This window comes from Macadamia integrifolia, chromosome 3 (genome assembly GCF_013358625.1).
Source record: "Macadamia integrifolia cultivar HAES 741 chromosome 3, SCU_Mint_v3, whole genome shotgun sequence".
NCBI classification, from domain to species: Eukaryota; Viridiplantae; Streptophyta; class Magnoliopsida; order Proteales; family Proteaceae; genus Macadamia; species Macadamia integrifolia.
In genome coordinates, this window is record NC_056559.1 from 29,149,676 (window position 1) to 29,169,506 (window position 19,831).

The 19,831-nt window shown below is 38.1% G+C and overlaps 1 protein-coding gene across 5 annotated transcripts; it reads right to left on the reverse strand.

Annotated features, from left to right (window-relative positions):
* Positions 1-406: 406 nt before the first annotated feature.
* Positions 407-18,015, reverse strand: LOC122074109 (KRR1 small subunit processome component). 5 transcript variants are annotated; one of them, XM_042638947.1, is made up of 15 exons: positions 17,753-18,015; positions 17,290-17,356; positions 16,652-16,886; positions 12,137-12,213; positions 9,200-9,310; positions 8,872-8,940; positions 4,240-4,296; positions 4,106-4,144; positions 3,906-4,010; positions 3,609-3,691; positions 3,420-3,501; positions 3,033-3,176; positions 2,870-2,944; positions 2,567-2,677; positions 407-1,005 (listed from the first exon to the last, which is right to left on the reverse strand). In XM_042638947.1, the coding sequence occupies exons 3-14, from the start codon at positions 16,857-16,859 to the stop codon at positions 2,567-2,569; spliced, it is 1,161 nt and encodes a 386-aa protein (XP_042494881.1). In that variant the 5' UTR covers positions 16,860-16,886; positions 17,290-17,356; positions 17,753-18,015; the 3' UTR covers positions 407-1,005. The 5 variants fall into 5 exon arrangements, with proteins under 5 accessions (XP_042494881.1, XP_042494882.1, XP_042494883.1 ...); XM_042638948.1 differs by having other exon boundaries at positions 407-1,012; XM_042638949.1 differs by having other exon boundaries at positions 407-1,031.
* Between the last annotated feature and the right edge of the window lie 1,816 nt (positions 18,016-19,831).

The following is a 19,831-nucleotide window of genomic DNA, read 5'->3' on the forward strand; positions in this document are numbered from 1 at the left end:
AAAAAAAAAAAACGTATCTAATGCACGAGATTCCCCCCACTATAGGATCTTGAGGGAGAGTCATTATTTAAGCTACCCATTGTTGGATGACATTGGACTGTTGAGAAAAACCTCAAACAAAAAATGTGGATTTTATAGGGAAGCCCATAGACAATATTCAATTGAATTAGAGCCCTTTAATTTGATGATGATGGATGCATGGTGATGGTACCTTCTTTCCATTCCATGATCAGGATTTGCCCACTTGGCATGCCTGGGAGAACAAGCTGCTTCCCCTTGTTAATGGACCATGTATCATCAATACCTAATGTTTTCTTAGAAATTCTACCATCCATCACTCACACATATATTCACCATATAGTATATTTATGATATTTTTATATTAAAGTGGTAATTAACATATTAATTTGCAATAAAAAAAAGTAATGAAATTATAATTATGGACTGCTATCACAAGATGACTTAGAGTGTGATTTGGTTGATCACATATGAAAAATAAGAAAATTATAATTCCTCATCGACATCCGAAGGTGGTTCATTGGAAAGTTTAAAATGAACCCTAATCAATGAACCCTGAGAGACAAAATAATGGTAGAGAAAAGTGTTATTCACCATCTTTTCTGTTTTATGGAAGAGCCTCATAGCTGATAATTCAATGTGTGTTATCCCTACAAGCATCTCCTTCAATTGTGTCACAGTCATTGTTTCTCTCACCACCAAATTAGGAAACTCCCAAACCCCAACCCTAGCAACAATGGTGAAGGTTGAGTCGGTAAAATCGCGCTCATAGACAAGATCCAAATAAGCTCCATCATGTATTCCATAATATTCCAGAGATTGATGTTCTTGTAGTAATATTCCATGGTACCAGAAAGCTTGCCTACTCACTTCAGCACCCTTAGAGGTTTTCATCAATCGTTTCAATTGACGAACAGTCATGTTTGGCCTTACTTCCATGAGGAACAATTGTCCTTCTACGACGCCGACGATTACATTCATTGTTTCCTGAAAGCTTAATATGATAAATGTCCCTGAGATGATATATATCAAAAATGCATAAGGAGAGTAAATGAGTAAATATACTATAATTATTAATTGATGGAATAGTATATATTTTGAAGTTCTAGCTAACTGATGCAGATATGTAAGAGAGTATATTACTCTTGAAGTGAAACATGTATATCACCTTGAAGCTAGCTAGAGAGGTTAACAGACAAGGATGTTCTTACAGAACTATATTATTGGATCTTTGGTTGATATGAGAAGGACAATGTAGGCTTATTTTATAAGCCCTGAGTTGCACACTTTACTCGTTTTCTGGCAGTTCATGCCCTTCTCCCATCCCAAATAAGTTTGTTATTCCTCCATGAGTTGCACACTATACACATTTTATGACAGTTCATCTCTCTCCCTCTCATGAGAAATAGATTTTTATTCATCAATGCATAATATATATGATCCAATCTCTGCACCGTAGATCGATTATGTTGTATGGGACCCATATACACAGATGGATCCAATATTGAAGGGTGCACAAAAGGATTTTTGGGTACATTTTTTCCCACATGGTCTTGCAGGAAAGAATCTCAATGAGTACAAGTTTTGCCACGTGGAAAAAAATGTCATATCCCCTCTATATGTTCATTTCCCCTTCCATTTTAGTCCTATACACCCTCGAGTCCACATCTTCTGCAGCGAGCGGTGAAATGCGGTGGAGAAAACTGTTTCCCACCTTATTTTTGTTGCATGGCATATTACCAATAATCAAATCAAAAGAGCACATCTTGTATTCCTCATCAAAATTAAGGCTTTAATTTACGTTATCAAATGGTTTCCACCTTGGCCAATAACAGTTTCTCACAAATATGGAAATGAGAAACCCATTTGATAACGAATATCTGCCAGCCTGAGCATGGCCCGGCTTGGGGTTATAGAAGTTTAATTGATCGGTTAAGGCAGGCTCGGTGATGGTAAAAGAACTAAGCTCATAGGAGCGGTTGTGGACCTGTGACCCTACATTCAAGATGCTCCATATTTAGTTAAATCAATAGGTTTGGTATGTTATTTCATCACCCCACCCACCCCCCCCCCACCCAAAAAAAAAAAAAAGGTACGACATGAAAATAATAATCATTTCAATGGCTACAAACAATGGAATAACAATAGAATCGGCTAACCAGCCAATGCTGTACCAATAATCATCTGATGAGGTTCCTCCAATTGTCCAAAAATTAAGGCTAGCAAAAGTTCCTGTACAATATGCTCATCAAAAAAAGAAAAAGTTGTACGGTGCACAACAATGTTAATTTGACTGCACCTTATAAATTTTTGATGCATTCTACATTAACATCACTCCTTAGATCACTGACATCTAATGATGAAATTTTTTCCACAAAAGACGAACTTCAAAAACTGCGATACCCACTTTGATAAATAGTTAGCAGAAAATTTCTCAGATGTTCTGCTCAAAGACGATGTCAAAAAGATATTCCCATTTTCCAGTGAGAAATTAGCAATCAACAATTAAGAATTCCTCCAGAATCCATGCTGCGGCTTGAGCGATTACCTAAGATTTGGATCGCTTGGACTTCTTGCTTAGTGGTTCTGTACTAGCAATGAATGTTTCAGCCTTGACATTCTCAATAACATTCTGCTTCCCAAATTTATCCGACTTTTCCTGCAATGGGAGAACTTTTTTAAGAATGCATAACAATTTCCAATTTGTATGATTAGCTTTTTATGCTCTCTGAACATAACAGAGTTCTGAATATTTGATATGGAAGCCTCTTTCACATGCAATAGTATAGCATCAGCATTTCAACAGTAATTTAAAACCAATGGAATCAGGTGCGGATCACATATCAATTACCTTTAATGACTTTGTTATGGTGGCTAAATCATTCTTATCGTCCTGAGATTTATTGGAGTCCATCTTTGTGGGCTCCTGCAACAACCACATCAGAGAGAAGTTAGAAACAAGATGCTATGTACTAACAACTGGAACTGCATCAGATAAAAGATTCTCATCAAACCTTGGGAGGAACAAAGGCAGCCTCTCTTTTTCTCTTGTTTTCAGCTGTTTTTTCTGCCTGCTTCTCCTGCTTTTCCTGCCACTTCTTAGCTGACTTCTTTTTGTCACTTAAGAAATATTCACCGCTTTCCAGTTGAAGATCAATCTGAAAAATAAGCCAGTTTCAAGATACCACGAATATCTCACATTTAGTAAAAGATACAAAATACTTCTACCAATGTACTATATCTAAAAGAAGAATAATAAACTTAAATAGCAAACAACAGAAACTAAAAGCATAGTGACAGAAATTTCCTATTCACTTGCCAATAACTATCTCTTGATTAAAAGTCAAAGAAAAAATAGAAGGCAGGGGGAAAACTAAAGAAAAGCTATGCATTTACATTACCTTGCTGGGCTGTTGAGGAGGGGGGAAGGGCGTATAAGGTTTCTTCTCTTTACCCTTAACTTTCTTTCTCTTAACATTTTTCCTGGACATAAAACATGAAATATCAAAATGAATTCTGAATGCATAAAATATGCAGAAAATGAATGGAAAACAGACAAACAAAAGCACAATTGTGGGTTGATGCCTTACTTCTTGTACTTGGGAAGGTATCTATCCCAGCTCTCATTTGCAAGTTCTGGATTTTTTTCAAGCTCCCGTTTGATCATGAGCTCCTATTTGTCAGAAAAAACAAAGGGAACCAACATGAATCTTTGGAGACTGGGAAACACTAGCAGAACCAGCAAAGCAACCCAGTCACCTCAATGTGGGAGTTAGTGCTTTCTTATTCTCTCACTTGGAGAACATTATGGAAATGAAATAACCGTTGGAAGATGATTACTGAGTGGACAGAACAAACAATTGTTATCCCTATCATAGCCCAATCACCTTGATGTGGTAAATGGGATGCTTTTTATTCTGCATACAATCTTCAACAATCCTCCGAAGTTGTTTCAGACCCTTGATTGAACCCATAGCAGCAACTGTATTCCCCTACCATTTACAAGCAACATGGGAAAGTCTGTCGGCCTTTTAACTGTTGACAAGTAGTAGCATAACAGTCGAAGGAGGAAGCCTAGATGATATACCTGAACTAGAACATAGCATCCAGTCAAAATCTCAATAGCCTGCATCAAGAAGAAAGTTGAGCAACAACTGTCAGAAGAAATATGGAGAAACTTTATATAGCACGTCAGTCATTATATTCAGTAGTAATAAATACCTTCAGTGTGGTTGAATCGCGGCCAATAAGATTCTGCCTACGTTTAACAAATCTTTCCTGTGGAAGACAACATTTATTATATCCATTCCATCACAATAAACAAACTGCCTAACTGCCCATTGAAAAAACAAATGTATTAAGGAAAAGAATGGAGAGGAAAGCCAAGCCACAAAATTACCCACCCTATGAGAAGAAAAGGTAGTTATGTGATTATGTCCCCACAAAACTATAAACTCTTACAGCTACAGGATCTAATAAATTAGGCATGTCATAAAGTCCATCAGCACATTTGGTCAGTGCCCACACTATCAGTTTGGTTTCACTGTTAAATATGCTGTAGCACTAGAGGTTGACTGTGGTGTTCTGTATCTCTTTTTCTTAGCAGAATATCAAGCATTTGGGCAGGGCCACAATATATACTGTGATATAATAGCTACAAAGACACATTTCCCACACGAAAAGATGATATCACAAAGTAAATGCAGGGCATTCCCTGTCATTAAAGAAGGGTTGTTTTGTTTTTCCATTCCTTTTTTCTTTTCTTTTTTTTTTTTTTTTTTTTTTTGGGTGTGGGGGGGGTGTTGGGGTTAGGAATGGGTTCTGTTGGGCCAGAGAGGAATATCTAGGTGGCACACCTATTTCTGCCACATGGCCAGTCAAGTGGGCTGAAATTTGGCAGGCAACTATACCCCAAGGTCCCCCCCCCCCAACTCACATGCCAGGAGTTATCCATTTGGCATTTGCTACACGACAAAATAAAGCACTGAAACGTTCTGCACTACCCAAATGGTGCACCAACTATCCATAGAATGGGAGGGCTAATGATTGAATATTCCACTAAAATTTGATACACGATCAATCCAGATACTTTCCTGGACATCCAAGGTTCAGAATTGCCACATCATCCTTCCACATGGCACAATTATGTGGGCCAACATTTTAGCCTTAGACGGGTGGCCCCACCAGAAAAATTTAGCCTTAGGGGTATGAGTTGTTAAAAAAGCTTAACTATCTGATTTTGGGGCATTTCTAGTTTCTGTTTTTCCGTCCATTTCCATTTTAACAACTGTGGTTCATAATGTGTCTACTAAAAAGAGCTATCATTGCAATCTCACAGTTCATTTTCCAATCACTCTCGTAAAACGTTACTGCCATGCACATTCAAAGCAATTAAGGGTCAATGAATTAGTGCATAATTTTTCACATCCATTACTGGTATCAAGTCAAAGAAAAGGAAATTTTACTTTACCATACAAGAAATTCCCTGAATAGAAGCCACTAGCCTTCTACTTATGCTAAATACCTAAAATGAAAAAGAAACTAGGTGCTGTTTCAACATGGAAAAAAGCTACATCTTCCTAAAGCTTAAAAAAAGTTCCATCTCCCTATAGCTTAAGCTTTTTAATGAATTGATATACAAAAAAGGAAAGAACATTAATCCTTTTCAATGGAAAACTCAAACGCAACCCTCTGATTAAAATAAAATTCAACTATTTCTCTCCTTAACCGATAACACAATTCTTAAAAATCAAATACCAGAGGAAGAAAGCAACCATTGAAGGAACAAGTGAGATTTCATAGAAGGAGCCACAAGTTTAGATGGGCATATCCGAAGTATGAGTTTTATGAGCACTTTTATTTTGTGCTTTTATCTGAAGAATTATCACATAAGAGTCTTCTCTATTTTACAAAAGGAGTGCCATTTATTCCTTGAAAGGTTGTTAATGCAGGAGTAGATTACAAGTAACTAACTCCACATTTTATAACCCCAAACAATACAAATAGAAGTAAGAAACAAAGAAATAATACCATCAAATAAATCCTCAAGGATACAATACCCATATAGGAGCAAAACCAGCCCAAAACGTAACCCGATAGGAGAGAGAAAGACCTGTTATAGAGCTGGAGAGAGAGAGGTGCGGCCAGGGCTGTAGGAGTCCGATTGAGTTGCACTCTTGGGCGTAAATAGTCCCTAGGGAGGGTACAAAAACCCCCAAAGTTAAGAGGACTCTGACGGCTAGTTGTGAAGTTACAAGCTTTCTTGATTTTCTGACCTAGAAGAGAAAACTGAAAAGAACATTTAAGAACAGCAGCCGAATGCTTCCAACAGTGACTAGGTAAGGATCGTGGGACCCTTATAAGGCCTGGAATACCCTGATTGAAGACCTGGCTGAACAGCGTACATAAGAGAGAGAGCAGAGATCGATCTCTATCCTATACCCACTAGGATTGCTGATCGGTTCCTGATTTCCGGAGACTTTTATCAAAATCTAAACTATACGTCTTGAATGTCACAGCAAATAAAATAAAATAAAATAATAAAACAGATGGGGGATTGAGAAGGGTAAAAGAGAATAAAGGAAATGGCTATCTCAGCCTGGGCTTCTCACCCACAGCTATCTCAGCTGCTACAAGCATTTAGTTGCAAACTTTCTTTCATAAATGCAAACTTTCTTTCATTCAAATCTGTCCAATAATGGTACATATGCCTCTTTATTTATAGAAGGACAATTTACAATCATACTAATACTAGGAGCTAGTTTCCCAACAGGACTAGACACTCCTACTACAACTAGGAGCTAGTTTCCCAATAGGACTAAACACTCCTACTACAATTAAGAATTCAAAATAGGACTAGGACCTGACTTTATGACTTCAACATGGAGTAGGACTAACTAATAGTCCATATAAGACTTTACAACCAACTAATGGCCTAATGGGCCTTTATTGAATTAAATAGCAACTAATTAAACTAATAAATAAAATCTCGTTTTCCTACCCTCTACCCATATTTTAGGCCTATTAAAGTGGCTCATTTCAAAGAAAACCCATGGGATCAAAGGCCCAACACATATATAACACAATCCAAGGCTTATTTGCAATAAAATAAGCCCAAGTGACTTATCTACATCAGTTGCTTTCTTCCTGTGATGTGATTCTTGAGAATTATTCCATGTCTAGATGGGCTTATCTGAAGTATGAGTGTTATGATAAATTCTTTATTTTTGTGTTTCCATCTGAAGAATAATAATATAAGAGTACATCTTTTATGTTTACGGATTTGCTAGCACAAATTGTTCTCCATTTAATCATCTGTATATTTTTCTTGTGTGATTTCAATGAATCTTCCTTAGCAGTGGTCAATGTGGAATATGGGGAAGCTTCACCAAGTGAGGAGATTATGTGAGAAATTTTTTATTTTGTGATTGGCAGGATTATCAGTAAGGAGATTTCAAAAAAGGAGTAAAGAAGTGTCACAAGTCAGAAGACCTTAAGGAAAAAATAAATTGAAAGGGTTACGGCAGAGATTGTTGTAATTGTATACAACATCATCTACCAGTGCAAGGACTTACAAAGTATGCATCCGAGCAGCAACCAGAATGACACAAATGGGCATTTCCAGATTAACAACTAGGTCAGTTTTAATAACTATACTACTACTGACCAAAGAGATTATTCAGAAGTCCAACATCATTTGCATATCCTACTTCTATCCCCTGAAAAAATTGAGCTCAAAGATATTTGCAACATGAGGAAAGAAGACAATGAAAACAAGTAACGAATAACAAATCTAATTTTTACAGCAAACTACTTTGGAAGCCACAAATTGCAGCCAGCCATTCCTAGATTTTAGTCAAGGACTCAGAAATCAGATCAGCAACTCCACAGGCCTAGATCTAAACTATTTTCTTAAAAAACAGTGCTGCAAAAGGTTTGCGGATTTCGTGATTTCAGTAGCCTACACTGGGGAAAGAAAGGGAACAGAAAGATGATAGCGATATGAGAGGAGTGAAAGACAAAGCCTTCTTGGCTACACAATTCAAATCCAAACTCTATATTTAATTACATTAACCATCAGGTATCGTCATGAGGGGTGGGGTGGGGTGGGGTGGGGTGGGGTGGAGAGTGGGATACATATCTATAAGAAAACAAAAGAAAGTCTCCCAAATTAAAACTCTTAGGTAGCTAGACTAGCTTAACTAACAAGGACTCTAAAATACTTAACTAATTAGTATAGTTGAAGCCTAACTCTTCTAGATAACTTCTAAGCAACTTGGGTCCAACTTGGGTCCAACACAACCAACCAAAATATGGCTCTTTAATGACTAAACTAAAGGCAACTACATTACCTAATGGACCTTAAGCATTTCTTTCCGTACACCTAATTAGACCCCACAATTGGGCCTTAAAATTAAAATCCAGTCCATTACAAATAAAACCCAAAGAATTTACAAGCTCATACCACATAGATATTAAAATAGGACAAATTATTGAACTGGACAGGCATTACCACATTAATACCCATAGATCATTACTCAAAAATAGAGCTGAACGCTGATGGAAGAGATAAGATAGAAGTAATGGTGAGTGGAGGCAATTCCTGGCCCACACTATCAGCCCAGCATGAATATTACACAGGTTCCAGGCTAACATTTCTACCCGGCCAATGAACAGCTCTAGCTAAGGTTGAGTACCACACTCAAAAAGAATCCAAAGCAATCCAATGAACTACAGAAATATTATCAACAAATAGTGAATATATATATCAATGATAACATCAAATATGGTCATCACAAGGTTGAAAAAGATGCAAATATTACACCTGACCAATTAAGAGAATGTCAGAGTTACCTTGTTGTGAACGAGGCCGCCAATTTTTATAATGTCAGATTGCATCTCATCATTTAGTATCTTGATTGCCTACTAAGTCAAGGAATGGCATTAGAACTGGCTATTTATATTGAAAGGATGCTCACAAATAATTATGTCTAACAAACAGAAGATAGGTACTCATGAGTCATGACTACATATATATTCACATAAGAAAATTTCACAACTGAAAATTTAAGCCCAATAAACCCATCAAACAAAAGATAAAGGTGTTTAATCTGGGTTTCAAGTGTTCAAAATATTCCATGAACTATGAGAGAAACAGAGAAGTCATAAATAACAAGTATACCTGCGGTGCAGGAACACTTCTTGATAAAAGCTTCATCAGATCCCTAGCTTTTATGATGATATATGGATCCTTTGTCTTCCGGGTTGTTGAAACAGTCATGGATCCTTCAACCTGATCAGTAAAGAGATTACAATTGATAAAACAAAACAAACACAAAATGCAATACAAAACAAGTGGAGTACCACTATCAAATCAAAGCTACTTAAAGAAGGTTCTTGATATCTGAATCTAAACAGCTCAGTAAATAAATAAAAATATCTTCTGAATGCTTTTCAGAGGTTATTACCAACCATCTATAATAAAAGTGCTTGGCAACTCATGACTTAAGTCAAAAAAGACAGAACTGATTCTTTAAAGATCACATAAAAAACATGTATTAGAAAAGTAAGAATAGGAAGACGGATGATGAGAACACAGAAAATACGCACACATGACAAGGAAAAGAAGAAAAGGGTAAACCCCAAGCCCATATTAGAAAAGGCTATAACAGTGTGAGATCAATGTAATTGCCAGGCATTTGGTGACAATTTGCAGTTGGCTGAGGCACTATTCTCTTAGAAAAAAGAAGGGAGGGGGGGGGGAATCAGTTCTTGCAGTTTAGGCTGGTTTGACCAGATCTGAACCTTTATGGCTTAATCTGGTTTATTATTGAACCAGTTACTGTTCACATGAACAGTAACGAATGTGAACAGTAACATGTGAAGATTAGGTGGGCCACTCCACCCCTTGTGTGTTCTGCATTCCTAAAAAACAGCACCTGTGGGATCCAGGTGAAGGAAATTTGTAGTTTGCAGTTACTAGAGTTCTTACAAATCAGGAACCTTATCGCAAAACCAGATCTAGCGTATGGAGAATTCTAGTTGGCCCAGTTGAAGACTTTGCAAGGCTTGCAGCAACAAGATTCTTGAATTTCAGGAACTATATCTTGAGCCAACCATAGAGGTTGTCTAAACTCTAAAGTAAAAGAAACTTTAAGGATGATGAAAGTAGGCGCAGGAAAGGCCTAGATGAGGTCCCGATAGAAGTGTGGAAGAGCTTAGGAATTTGTGATCTATCTTAGCTAACCAAGTTGTTTCATAAGATAATGAGCAATCGACCATAAGGGAAATGCCAGATGAATGGAGAAGCATTGTAGTTCCGATTCATAAAAATAAATGTGATATTTAGAGCAGCAAGTTACAGCTTCGCCATTTGGAGAGCCCTCTCCAACTATCTCCCAACCCAAACTTTCCTTATTCACCGCCACATCCATGTGTCCCCCTCATGCTGCCTTTGTTGGACTGGCTCTAAAAATACCAACCACCTCTTCTTTGAATGCCCCCTTCTCCTCTTCTGTATGGAAAAAAGTCCTCGCCCTCTGCTGGCGTTCCAGAAGATCCCCCCTTCCCCTTTCCCGTGATTTGGGAGTAACTACGATACATGATAAGCTACGAGAAAGTTGTTTGAGACAGCGTGGCCATAGTCAACAAAGGCCTTTGGATGCTCCCGTATGGAGGAGTGATTTGATTCATATTGAAAGAACCAAAATAGCCAGTTTCGCTTTGCTTGCTGTGCCCCAAGTAAGAGACCTCTTGTGCCTGCTTCAAGAGAATTTCCTCCATTTAGTTGGGAAAGATCCATGTAGCCAACCCCATTTAGTTGATAAAAAGGCAAAGTTGTTATATATTCCCAACCAACCAGGGGGATCTTATTTGGGTTTTTAAATTATTCTACTTCTAAGTAATGTAGTAAGGATTGAACTCAAATCTTATAATGTCCTTTTCCTGCGTAGAGTCTTTGTTTCCTTGTTTCCAGCTTTTTTGATTAGATCAGGAAACTCCCTCTTAGCCTTAGGCTGGAAGAAGTTTTTTCTACTTTCTTTTCACATATTGAAAAGCTGTTTCTTTTCACATATTGAAAAGCGATTATCAGCCTCCCTACAATTTGAATGAATGGATTAAGAATTAGTTAAATTTTAAAGTGAGGTTGTTGCCTTTTCCTTCCCTGTCCTCTCTCCCCTTCTCTATTTCCTATCCTGCAGGCTTTCTTCTCTCCGCAAGCACTTCCTCTTCCCACTACCAGCAGATCCATCTCTCAGATCTGCATTATTGGCATTTAGTGTTTTGCCATTGATTCTCAGTCACAGCAAGGTAGGTCAGTTTTTTATTCTCAGATCTGCATTATTGGCATTCAGTGTTTACCAGCAGTCTAGGTGCCTTTCTTGGGATGGGCGCCTTGTCGGTGTCGCCCTAGTTTCTGACCACCCCCCGAGTATGGGGCAACAAGATCCACGCACAAGTCTGTAGCTCTAACATGCCATGTGCCGACAAAACCAAAGGATCAGAACCTATAAACATACCTTAAATATTATACACATAAAACATCAGTCTAGATGCACAAGAAGTGCACTCTGAAATCATCTATTTATACTCGTTATTTCCACATCTGGTCTATACGAGAGATGTTTAGAACACATTTAATAGTGGGTCCTGATACTATTAGCATATAACACATGACAAGTCATAATTTACAAGGAAGCAAGACCTGTTGAATGGTCCAGGCACCCAGGAATTATACTTTTCCATCAATATGCCCCCAAAATATTGAATGTCTTCCATCATCTTTAATTCTTTGAATCTAGAAATGAGAAGAAATCAATTTCCCCTTGGGATCCCGGGAGGGGGTGTTAAAGATCATTACACATCCACTCGTCATCCAAATCTTTAATTCTAACTTCCCAAAATCTCATCTTGCATAATTGTATGACCCTAGGAAACCCTTAAAAAACCAAACTTTTCTCTCCAGGATAAATGCCTTACTTTTTCAACCAAATTTTCATGTTAAAATGAAATTCACAAAACCTAAATAGCTCAGATGAAATATTTTCTCTACAATTGTTGACTACAACAGCTCACTTCTAAAGGATTTTTACTCAAAATATATATATATAGAACTTACCAAATTGAGTTCACACGAAACACCATGTCCTTTCAGAGCACCTTTCACAATGGGCCATACTTCTTGCAAGTATTTTTCTGAAGGACACCAAAAAAAAAGGTGAAGGTTAACAATAACTCATAAGACTAACATTGAAAAATAAACAATGCGACTGTTTTAAAATAGACACAGAAAATAATCTTTGCCATTTATAGATTGAATGAAGTAGAAGCGGAGACTAAACAGCATTTGGGAGAAAAGAAGTAGATATACAATTTAAAAGGAATGCAAAGAAAGAACCTTATATAAGCACTACCAAGGCTTGTTATAAAATTTAATAGACCAATCTTGCTCTGTAAGACCAGTTAACGAAGTTCCCTTTCAGAAATTTCAGAATCTCCCTCATTCCAACTCCAGATGCATGGTTTCTCAATCTCCATTTTTAAACATCTCCTCTTCCCTTCCTTTCCCTTGTTGTTAATGTCTTCTGTAGACATAAAATGTCCAACAGATAGACCATGAACAATGCTTCCAAAATGAGCAAGGCATAGGCCTAATGCAAAGTGATGCAATAGCATCTAGGAATTCCTATTTTCTAATGGCCAGAGAGTCATGTTGACAAATTACGAGGTTAACAAGGGGGGAAAACAGGGTAAATCTGTGGAATCTGGGTCTTAATACTCAGAGACAAATCCTTGTCTTTACTTTTGAATATTTGATCAGACCTGGATATGAGGCGTCATTCCACCTCATATCCATGGGATTGGATCATAATTCTTATCTTGTGAATTTTCAAGTCACTGGAAATCAATACAGCAGGGGAAACATAAAGAGCAGCTAAATTCATGGTTCAAGAACTCGGCGATATCTCGCTGAAATCTACCTAATTTCACTGTTTTTTTTTTTTTTTTTTTTTTTACCAAAACGCAATGAGGGGCGAAATGAGCAACAAGCAATATTTCAATTGGAATTTCAGCATTTTGCTGATATTTCGATGCTACTTGTGTTGTTTCGGCAAAATGATACATTCCAAGTACTATTTAAGCCAATGTCTCGGGAAATGGGGTTGAAATTTCAACCTCATTTTGCTAGTTTCACCTCCTTTTACTTGCAAAACTCAAATCAACCTCCAACTACAAATTTTCGCCACATCATCACCTCAAGGACAAGGACCACACCACATTCAAGTCAAAGGACTGCCATTGTTGAAGTTCTACACACATTCAAGGGATGGATGCATTGTTTAGTAATTTTACTACCATACTCTGTCCTATATTAGTAAAACAATGTGTAGAATAGGCAATATTACATAACATATATAGAACAATTCGATGGTTACTTCCAAATTGTTGGTGTACAATGTCTTGTATTCCGTCACATTTTAATGCACAGAGTACTGGTGCAGGCGCCTCGACTTCCGGATTAGGGTTTTTTCACTATATATTCATAGTGAGGGTTTCTTTCTCTATAATGCAAGTAATATTAAGAGGCGTGAGGCCAAGCATTATAATCCTATTCTCCATTGATAGTGAAGCAGGATCTCATCTCACCGAGGACGTAGGCAATCTTGCCGAACCTCGTAAATCTGTGTGCATTGTTTATTCCTATTTTTCCATCATCTTCTACATTGTTTTAGGGTTGCGTTTCTACACAAATAAGGGTGCAACTCTAAGACACCATTGTGTCATTTTTTTTAGCAAAATCAAGTTCTAAATATGTTCTATTTACCTTAAAACAATATTCCCACCAAGTTTCAAATAATAAGATGGCTATTTGACCCCCGAAACAGTCATTCGGGAGAAAGGGGGGAAAATTACATCAACTTGCCACGATTTCAGCAGAAAATATTGGTATTTCAATGATTTTAAAAACACCGAAACAAAACGAGATTACAAACCTTGGCTAAATTAAATGTAAATGAGCATAGAAGAATCACATAAGAGAGGCATACAGAACAATTTGTGCTTATAGAAGAACTATAGCATTCAATATAAATAGTGTTATTGGCAGTAGGAGTGTTGTTTAGCCACACCATTGTTTTCTGTTGTTTGGCTTCAGAACTAAGATTAGTTTTGAGATGGTTTTATCTAATTCCTATCAGCCATTATGTCTTTTGGTATATCTCTCAGTAGCTTAGTAATCAAAAAGAGAAGTAGGGGGTAAGAACCTTGATAGTCTTAGCAGTTTGAGTAAGCTCGCATATGCGAATCAAGGGAAATTGATGTAGATCGAGAGAGGTTTTTCAGCACAAGTCTCTCGTTCATATGTACTAGAGCTTAGGCAATGCGCTTGATGAAATGCCTAGCATAGTTTGAGCTTTAAATTGGGACATTGTTACAAGTCCATTTGCTTGTAATCATCTAGGCTATCAAGTGGGTGTTCAATAGCAAGGGTTGGTGCTCCTTGGTAATAGGTGCCTACCTAAATTGGGGGCAAGTGCTCCCTTGCAGTTGTAGCTGCATAAACTAGGGGTTGTAGATCCTCTGTGGTTGGTTCCATATAAACTGGGGGTTGGTGCTCTTGACTGTGGGCGTGGTCGAATTATTGTATTATGCCTTGTACCAAGGTTGAATTTGGGTTGTAGCCCAAGCGGATATTTGCACCATGGATGTAGGCACACTCCCAAACCGCATAAGCCTTATCTTGTTGATGCGGATCCGGGTTCCAAGAACAGGAATCGGATAGCTTAGGGCCCACAACAAAGTAGTAAATTCAAAATATAAAGAGTAATGGCAGTTTTGTAAATAAACTGAAGTTTAAGGGAATGGCAAAGTTGTAAATAAACAGAAATTATAATGTGCTACTTGGGAGATGGACATAAAGGGGATTAATAGTTATCTGGTGGGGATAAAATAGGAAACAAATAGAAATATGGGAGATGGGAGAATTAAAGGTAGACAGAAGGGTATTACAGGAAATCAGAATAAAAGAGAATGAATTAGTAACTCACGATTCTGTTGGGGTTGTCTTCAACCTCTAGACAGCCAAAACAGGGGGCGGTGGAACACCCAAGAGGAAATCAAGCTTCAGCCTTTGAAATCTCTCTCAACAGCTCTAAAATTTCAGATCTACTGTCGCCTTAGCCTGCTGGACCATTCCAAACTAGTACAGCTCAAGGGTTCAAGCAATACTTGGAATAACAAGTTCTGAAAATTGGAATCAGCGGTAGTTGCAAGTGGAGGGGCATCAAGTGAACCCAGATTTAAGGGATAACTTTCCCTCTCTCAGCCCTCTTGAATCCCTCCTTCAAATAGATTCAATAGCCTTCCAATAAGCGGAAAGGAATTTCTGAAACCAGATCAAACGGACAGCACAGTTGCAGGTTCCTTCAAAGGGTTGGATGTCACCACACAGGTGAGACGTAGATGCCCAACTTCCCAGGTTAAGTCGCCTTTAGGTAAGGATTGTACATACCAAATTTCAGCCACAAAAGTTGAGGATTGAGGGAGCTCAATTTAACTGTGGAGGGCTGCAGGTATCGCACTAAGAGAGAAAGGAACAGTAATATAGAACGGTAGATTGGAAGAAGAGAAGAATATCAGAGAAGGGAAAAGAGAAACCAGAAGAGAGAGATGGGTAGAGAATATTAGAGAAGGGGGAGAAAGAAAGCATCCATGGCCGCCATCGACTTCAACCAAAACATAGTCTCAAATTCATTCAAATCTAAAACTGAGTTCTTCTCTATTACATGACTAATATAAAGGAAAAATCAAACAATTAATGGAAACTACTTGAAAATGGAAACTATTCTAAAATTAGAAGCTAGCTAATTTAAAAAGAAATTATTTCTAAAACAATAGAAAATCAAATCAAAAGATATTTCTTTCCTAAGTCCATCGTGCAACTGCATCACTTGTGGTGTGCCCCTATGTATTTGCATTGCTATATTATATGTGTAGGATGGGTTATGTGATGTCTGGTTAGTGAATAGCCGTGTATATATATATATATATGGATGTCTACACATGGTAGACCTGGCCACATGGTTGCGAGGTGTATGTATGTGAATGTGCTTGAGCACCAGTGACACCAACAAGAGAATTGAAGAAAGAGCAAGTTGGGATAGAGTTTTTGGTCACCACTGATTCACCCCCTCTCAATGGCCATCTCAATCCAACACAATAATGATCTAGAATTTGGGAATGGAAAAGGGAATCGGGGACAATGTCGAGAGTGAACAATTAAGGTTGTTTTCCTTTCAAAAGACAGAATGGTTGGGTTTCAAAGACACCCCCCACTCAAAAAATAAAATAAAATAAATATCTGTAATGTCTTCTTTAATCATGAACATGGGATTCAATTGAGGACATTAGCATATTCAAACAAGAGCAATTCCTACTCTTCTATCAGCAGAATTGATGCCGTTTCAAGGATAGGCTTTCCTGAATCCAAATGCCCTAAAGTTATGCAACTTACTAATGCAATCTTAACTCAACAACATAGAAGCAACTGTGTAAATATAGATAGCCCTGGAAAAAGGAATAAAATCTTAGAATTTGAGAACAAAAAAGGGAGGAATTGTGAATACATGGTTACCTCTGTATTGAGGAAACAATGTTGAGAAGGAACTAACTTCGAGCATTCCACCATCATTCCATGTCGGATCAAACTTCTCAATCCTCCAGTGATCAATGTTTGGATCGTCGTCCCATGGCTTCGGTTTGTCATGTTTCCCCTTGTGCTTTGTTTTTGGCTTCTCCTCGACACCTTCGACATGATTGTCCACTCTATCAAAACCCTCCATTCCCTAAACTCTGAACAGTCACTACAACTTTAGCCATTGTAGGCCATAGTTAGTAAGTCCGGGAACGACAATAAAACGGGTACAAATACGTACAGCAATAATACTCTTCAAAAATCAGGCGTAATAAAACGTGTACAACAAAGATACAGTACATGTTTAATACACCCGTTTTGGGCATATATTCACTGTATAACAAACATGTACACCACCTAATAAACAAAATAATAGCATGTAATCAATGATTTTATCGAAAAGGAAGCCTCACAATTGAATAGAACCGTAGAAATATTTCAGAGTACAACGAGAATTCCAAACACCAGAACAGAAAAAAAGGAGGAATTTGTTTTGAGAGGGAAAAAAAAAAGAACAAAAAAATACAAAATGGCAAAACATATATAAATTTCGGAGAACAAGAAAGAGAGACCCTAACCTGAGCCAAATCACGAAGCCGCGTGCGAGAGGATATCCCTCTGTAAACTGCAACTACCCCAGATGCCCTGAGAAGAAAAGGCAAGAAAAAAGAAAAAAAAAGGTTTAACAGACCATGAATGCTTCTTCTCGACTAGTATTCTAGGGGAGAGGGAGAGAGAGAGAGAGAGAGGCAAAAAGTTGTGCTTGGCCTGTTAAAAAAAATTTAACATGATGGGAGAAGGCGTCAGTAAGTGGGAAATCAAAACACTGATTTTTTGCAAGGAAGTTGCTTGAAGGAGACAGCAACTCTAGCCAGATAGCTGCTCTTGTAATCTCGTGGATGGTTCTCGAAATACTTGGAGGATTCTCTGAGCAATGGTTTTGGATTAAAACGAGGGGAGGAAGATGATGCGATAGCAGTGATCAATGAAATATTGGGTTGCCAAATAGACTAAGAAATCAAGGATTGGGAAGTGACTCACCTACTACGGGCGAAGTGGAGAAGATGAAGGGGCTCACTGCAAGGCTGTCGGAGTCGATTCCTCCTCGACTGGAGTCACTTCAAGGCTGCAATTGATTCCTCTTCAACTTTGGGCCTCTGCAATCACAGTCGGAGACGTAGAAGAGGAATGGGTCGGCAAATAGCGAATCTGAGAAAGGGTTAGGGCTTGAAAAGTGAGACGAAGAACAAGGGGCGAGTGAACTGTGGGTTTTGGGCTTTTGCTTCGTTATTTTATTTTATTTTATAGGGTTGGATTTTCTGGCTGGTCACCTCATATAAGAATCTTATAAGGGTTGTTTTTTGAACCATATGATATAAGGACATGATTCTAATACGTTGATTTAGAATAATACTTATTTTATTGAATACATATGACATCGAAATTATACACAAAGTATTGAATACGTATGATGGTAAATGTTGGAAATCGGAACCCATTGAAGTCAGATAGCCACTAGGGGTGCAACAAGGCTGGGTTGGGCTAGCCCGGGTTTTTTAAAACCCTAGCCCAACCCTGAGTCCCCTTAATTGGGCCCAAACCCACCCTGACCCTGACTCAGGGCCGCAAGACTTCAGCCCAGGCCCAATCCTTCAGGGTTCAGCCGAACTCTTACCTACCCTGATTGGCCCTGATTTTTCAAGGTCGGGTCAGGATGACCCTAATTGGCCTTGGCCCTGACCTTGGTTTGCCATCAAGGGTCGGGAATGCCCTAACCTTGACCCTACAAAATATAAAATAACTAAAATATAAAAAAAATATATTCATAATAAAGAGGAGATAAAAACACAAAGTCACAAATTACTTGTCATGAGGAAAACATCCTCAAGCAAACATTCAAATAATATAAATAACTCCAATTATTATGTTAAACAAAGAGGAGATCATCATAAGAAAACAAATAATCTAAAAAATTTCAATCATTTGTATGATAAATAAAGAGATTATCTTAATGAGGCAAACAATTCGAAAATCTCAAAATCGTTGTCATGTTAAACAAAGAGGAGAACATCTTAAGAAAACAAAAAATCCAAAGTCAACATCAAGGGCAAAAACCAAAGCTTAAACTCAAGATAAAAAATTAGAGTCAGGTTCAAGGTGGGTTGAGCGGGCCAAAGACATCAACTCTTACCCACCCTGACCCTGAATCAGGGTAAAAAATTTCAGGGCGAAAATTTTGAATAAATAAATGTTAGGGACCAGGGTGGATTTAGCTGTCGGGGCCAAACTTGCACCCCTTGTAACCATAGAATCACGGTTAACCCCACAGTTACCTGGGAACTGCTATCCCTTAGTGGTCGACGTCAAATTCAATAAGGAATCACGATCTTCTTGTTGAACGGTAGCCCTCGACCTCAATCTCAAATCTAGATCCAGTTGAAGGTATAATGGGATGGAACTCAATCCCGAAGAATCCAATATGTGATAAACCGACCGAGAGAATTTGGCCCTCCTCAACCATGAGCTTGCCTCCTCGTCCATACCTTCCTACCCCTTCCTACACAGAACTAACATAAAAAAACCCTGTCCAGAATTCCTTGAAACCCATCAAACAGAAAACCAATCAACAGGCAAGAACTTGTCAAACCAGCTCCCACCGCCATTAAAACCGCAAACTTCTCTCTACAACATGTCAAAGCATAAAAAATCCATTGAAATCGAGGTTCTGTAATTGGATTCCTAGCTCCATCAGACCACCAGAAACCCAAATGCCATCCAAACTTAGAACGAAAAAGAAATCATATTTCACTTCCAATTCCAACAAATGATAGGTCAATGACCTCCTTCATCATAAGCCTGAAAAATCCCAACACGAAAACCTCAATAAGCAATTAAAATTCACAGAAGATAAAATCTGGTCGGAGGTACAGCCATGGCCGAGAACGAAGCATTGGACATGAGAGAGAGAAGATAATGTATCAAATATATTAAAGTATGTCGTATGACGTTTAAGAATAGGATCTATTGATACCAATTCCACGGATCAAATTACCCCCCGACCATGAATACCCTAACCAGCATCGCCGATTAGAAAAACTTTTGCCTTATTTTTTTCCATCC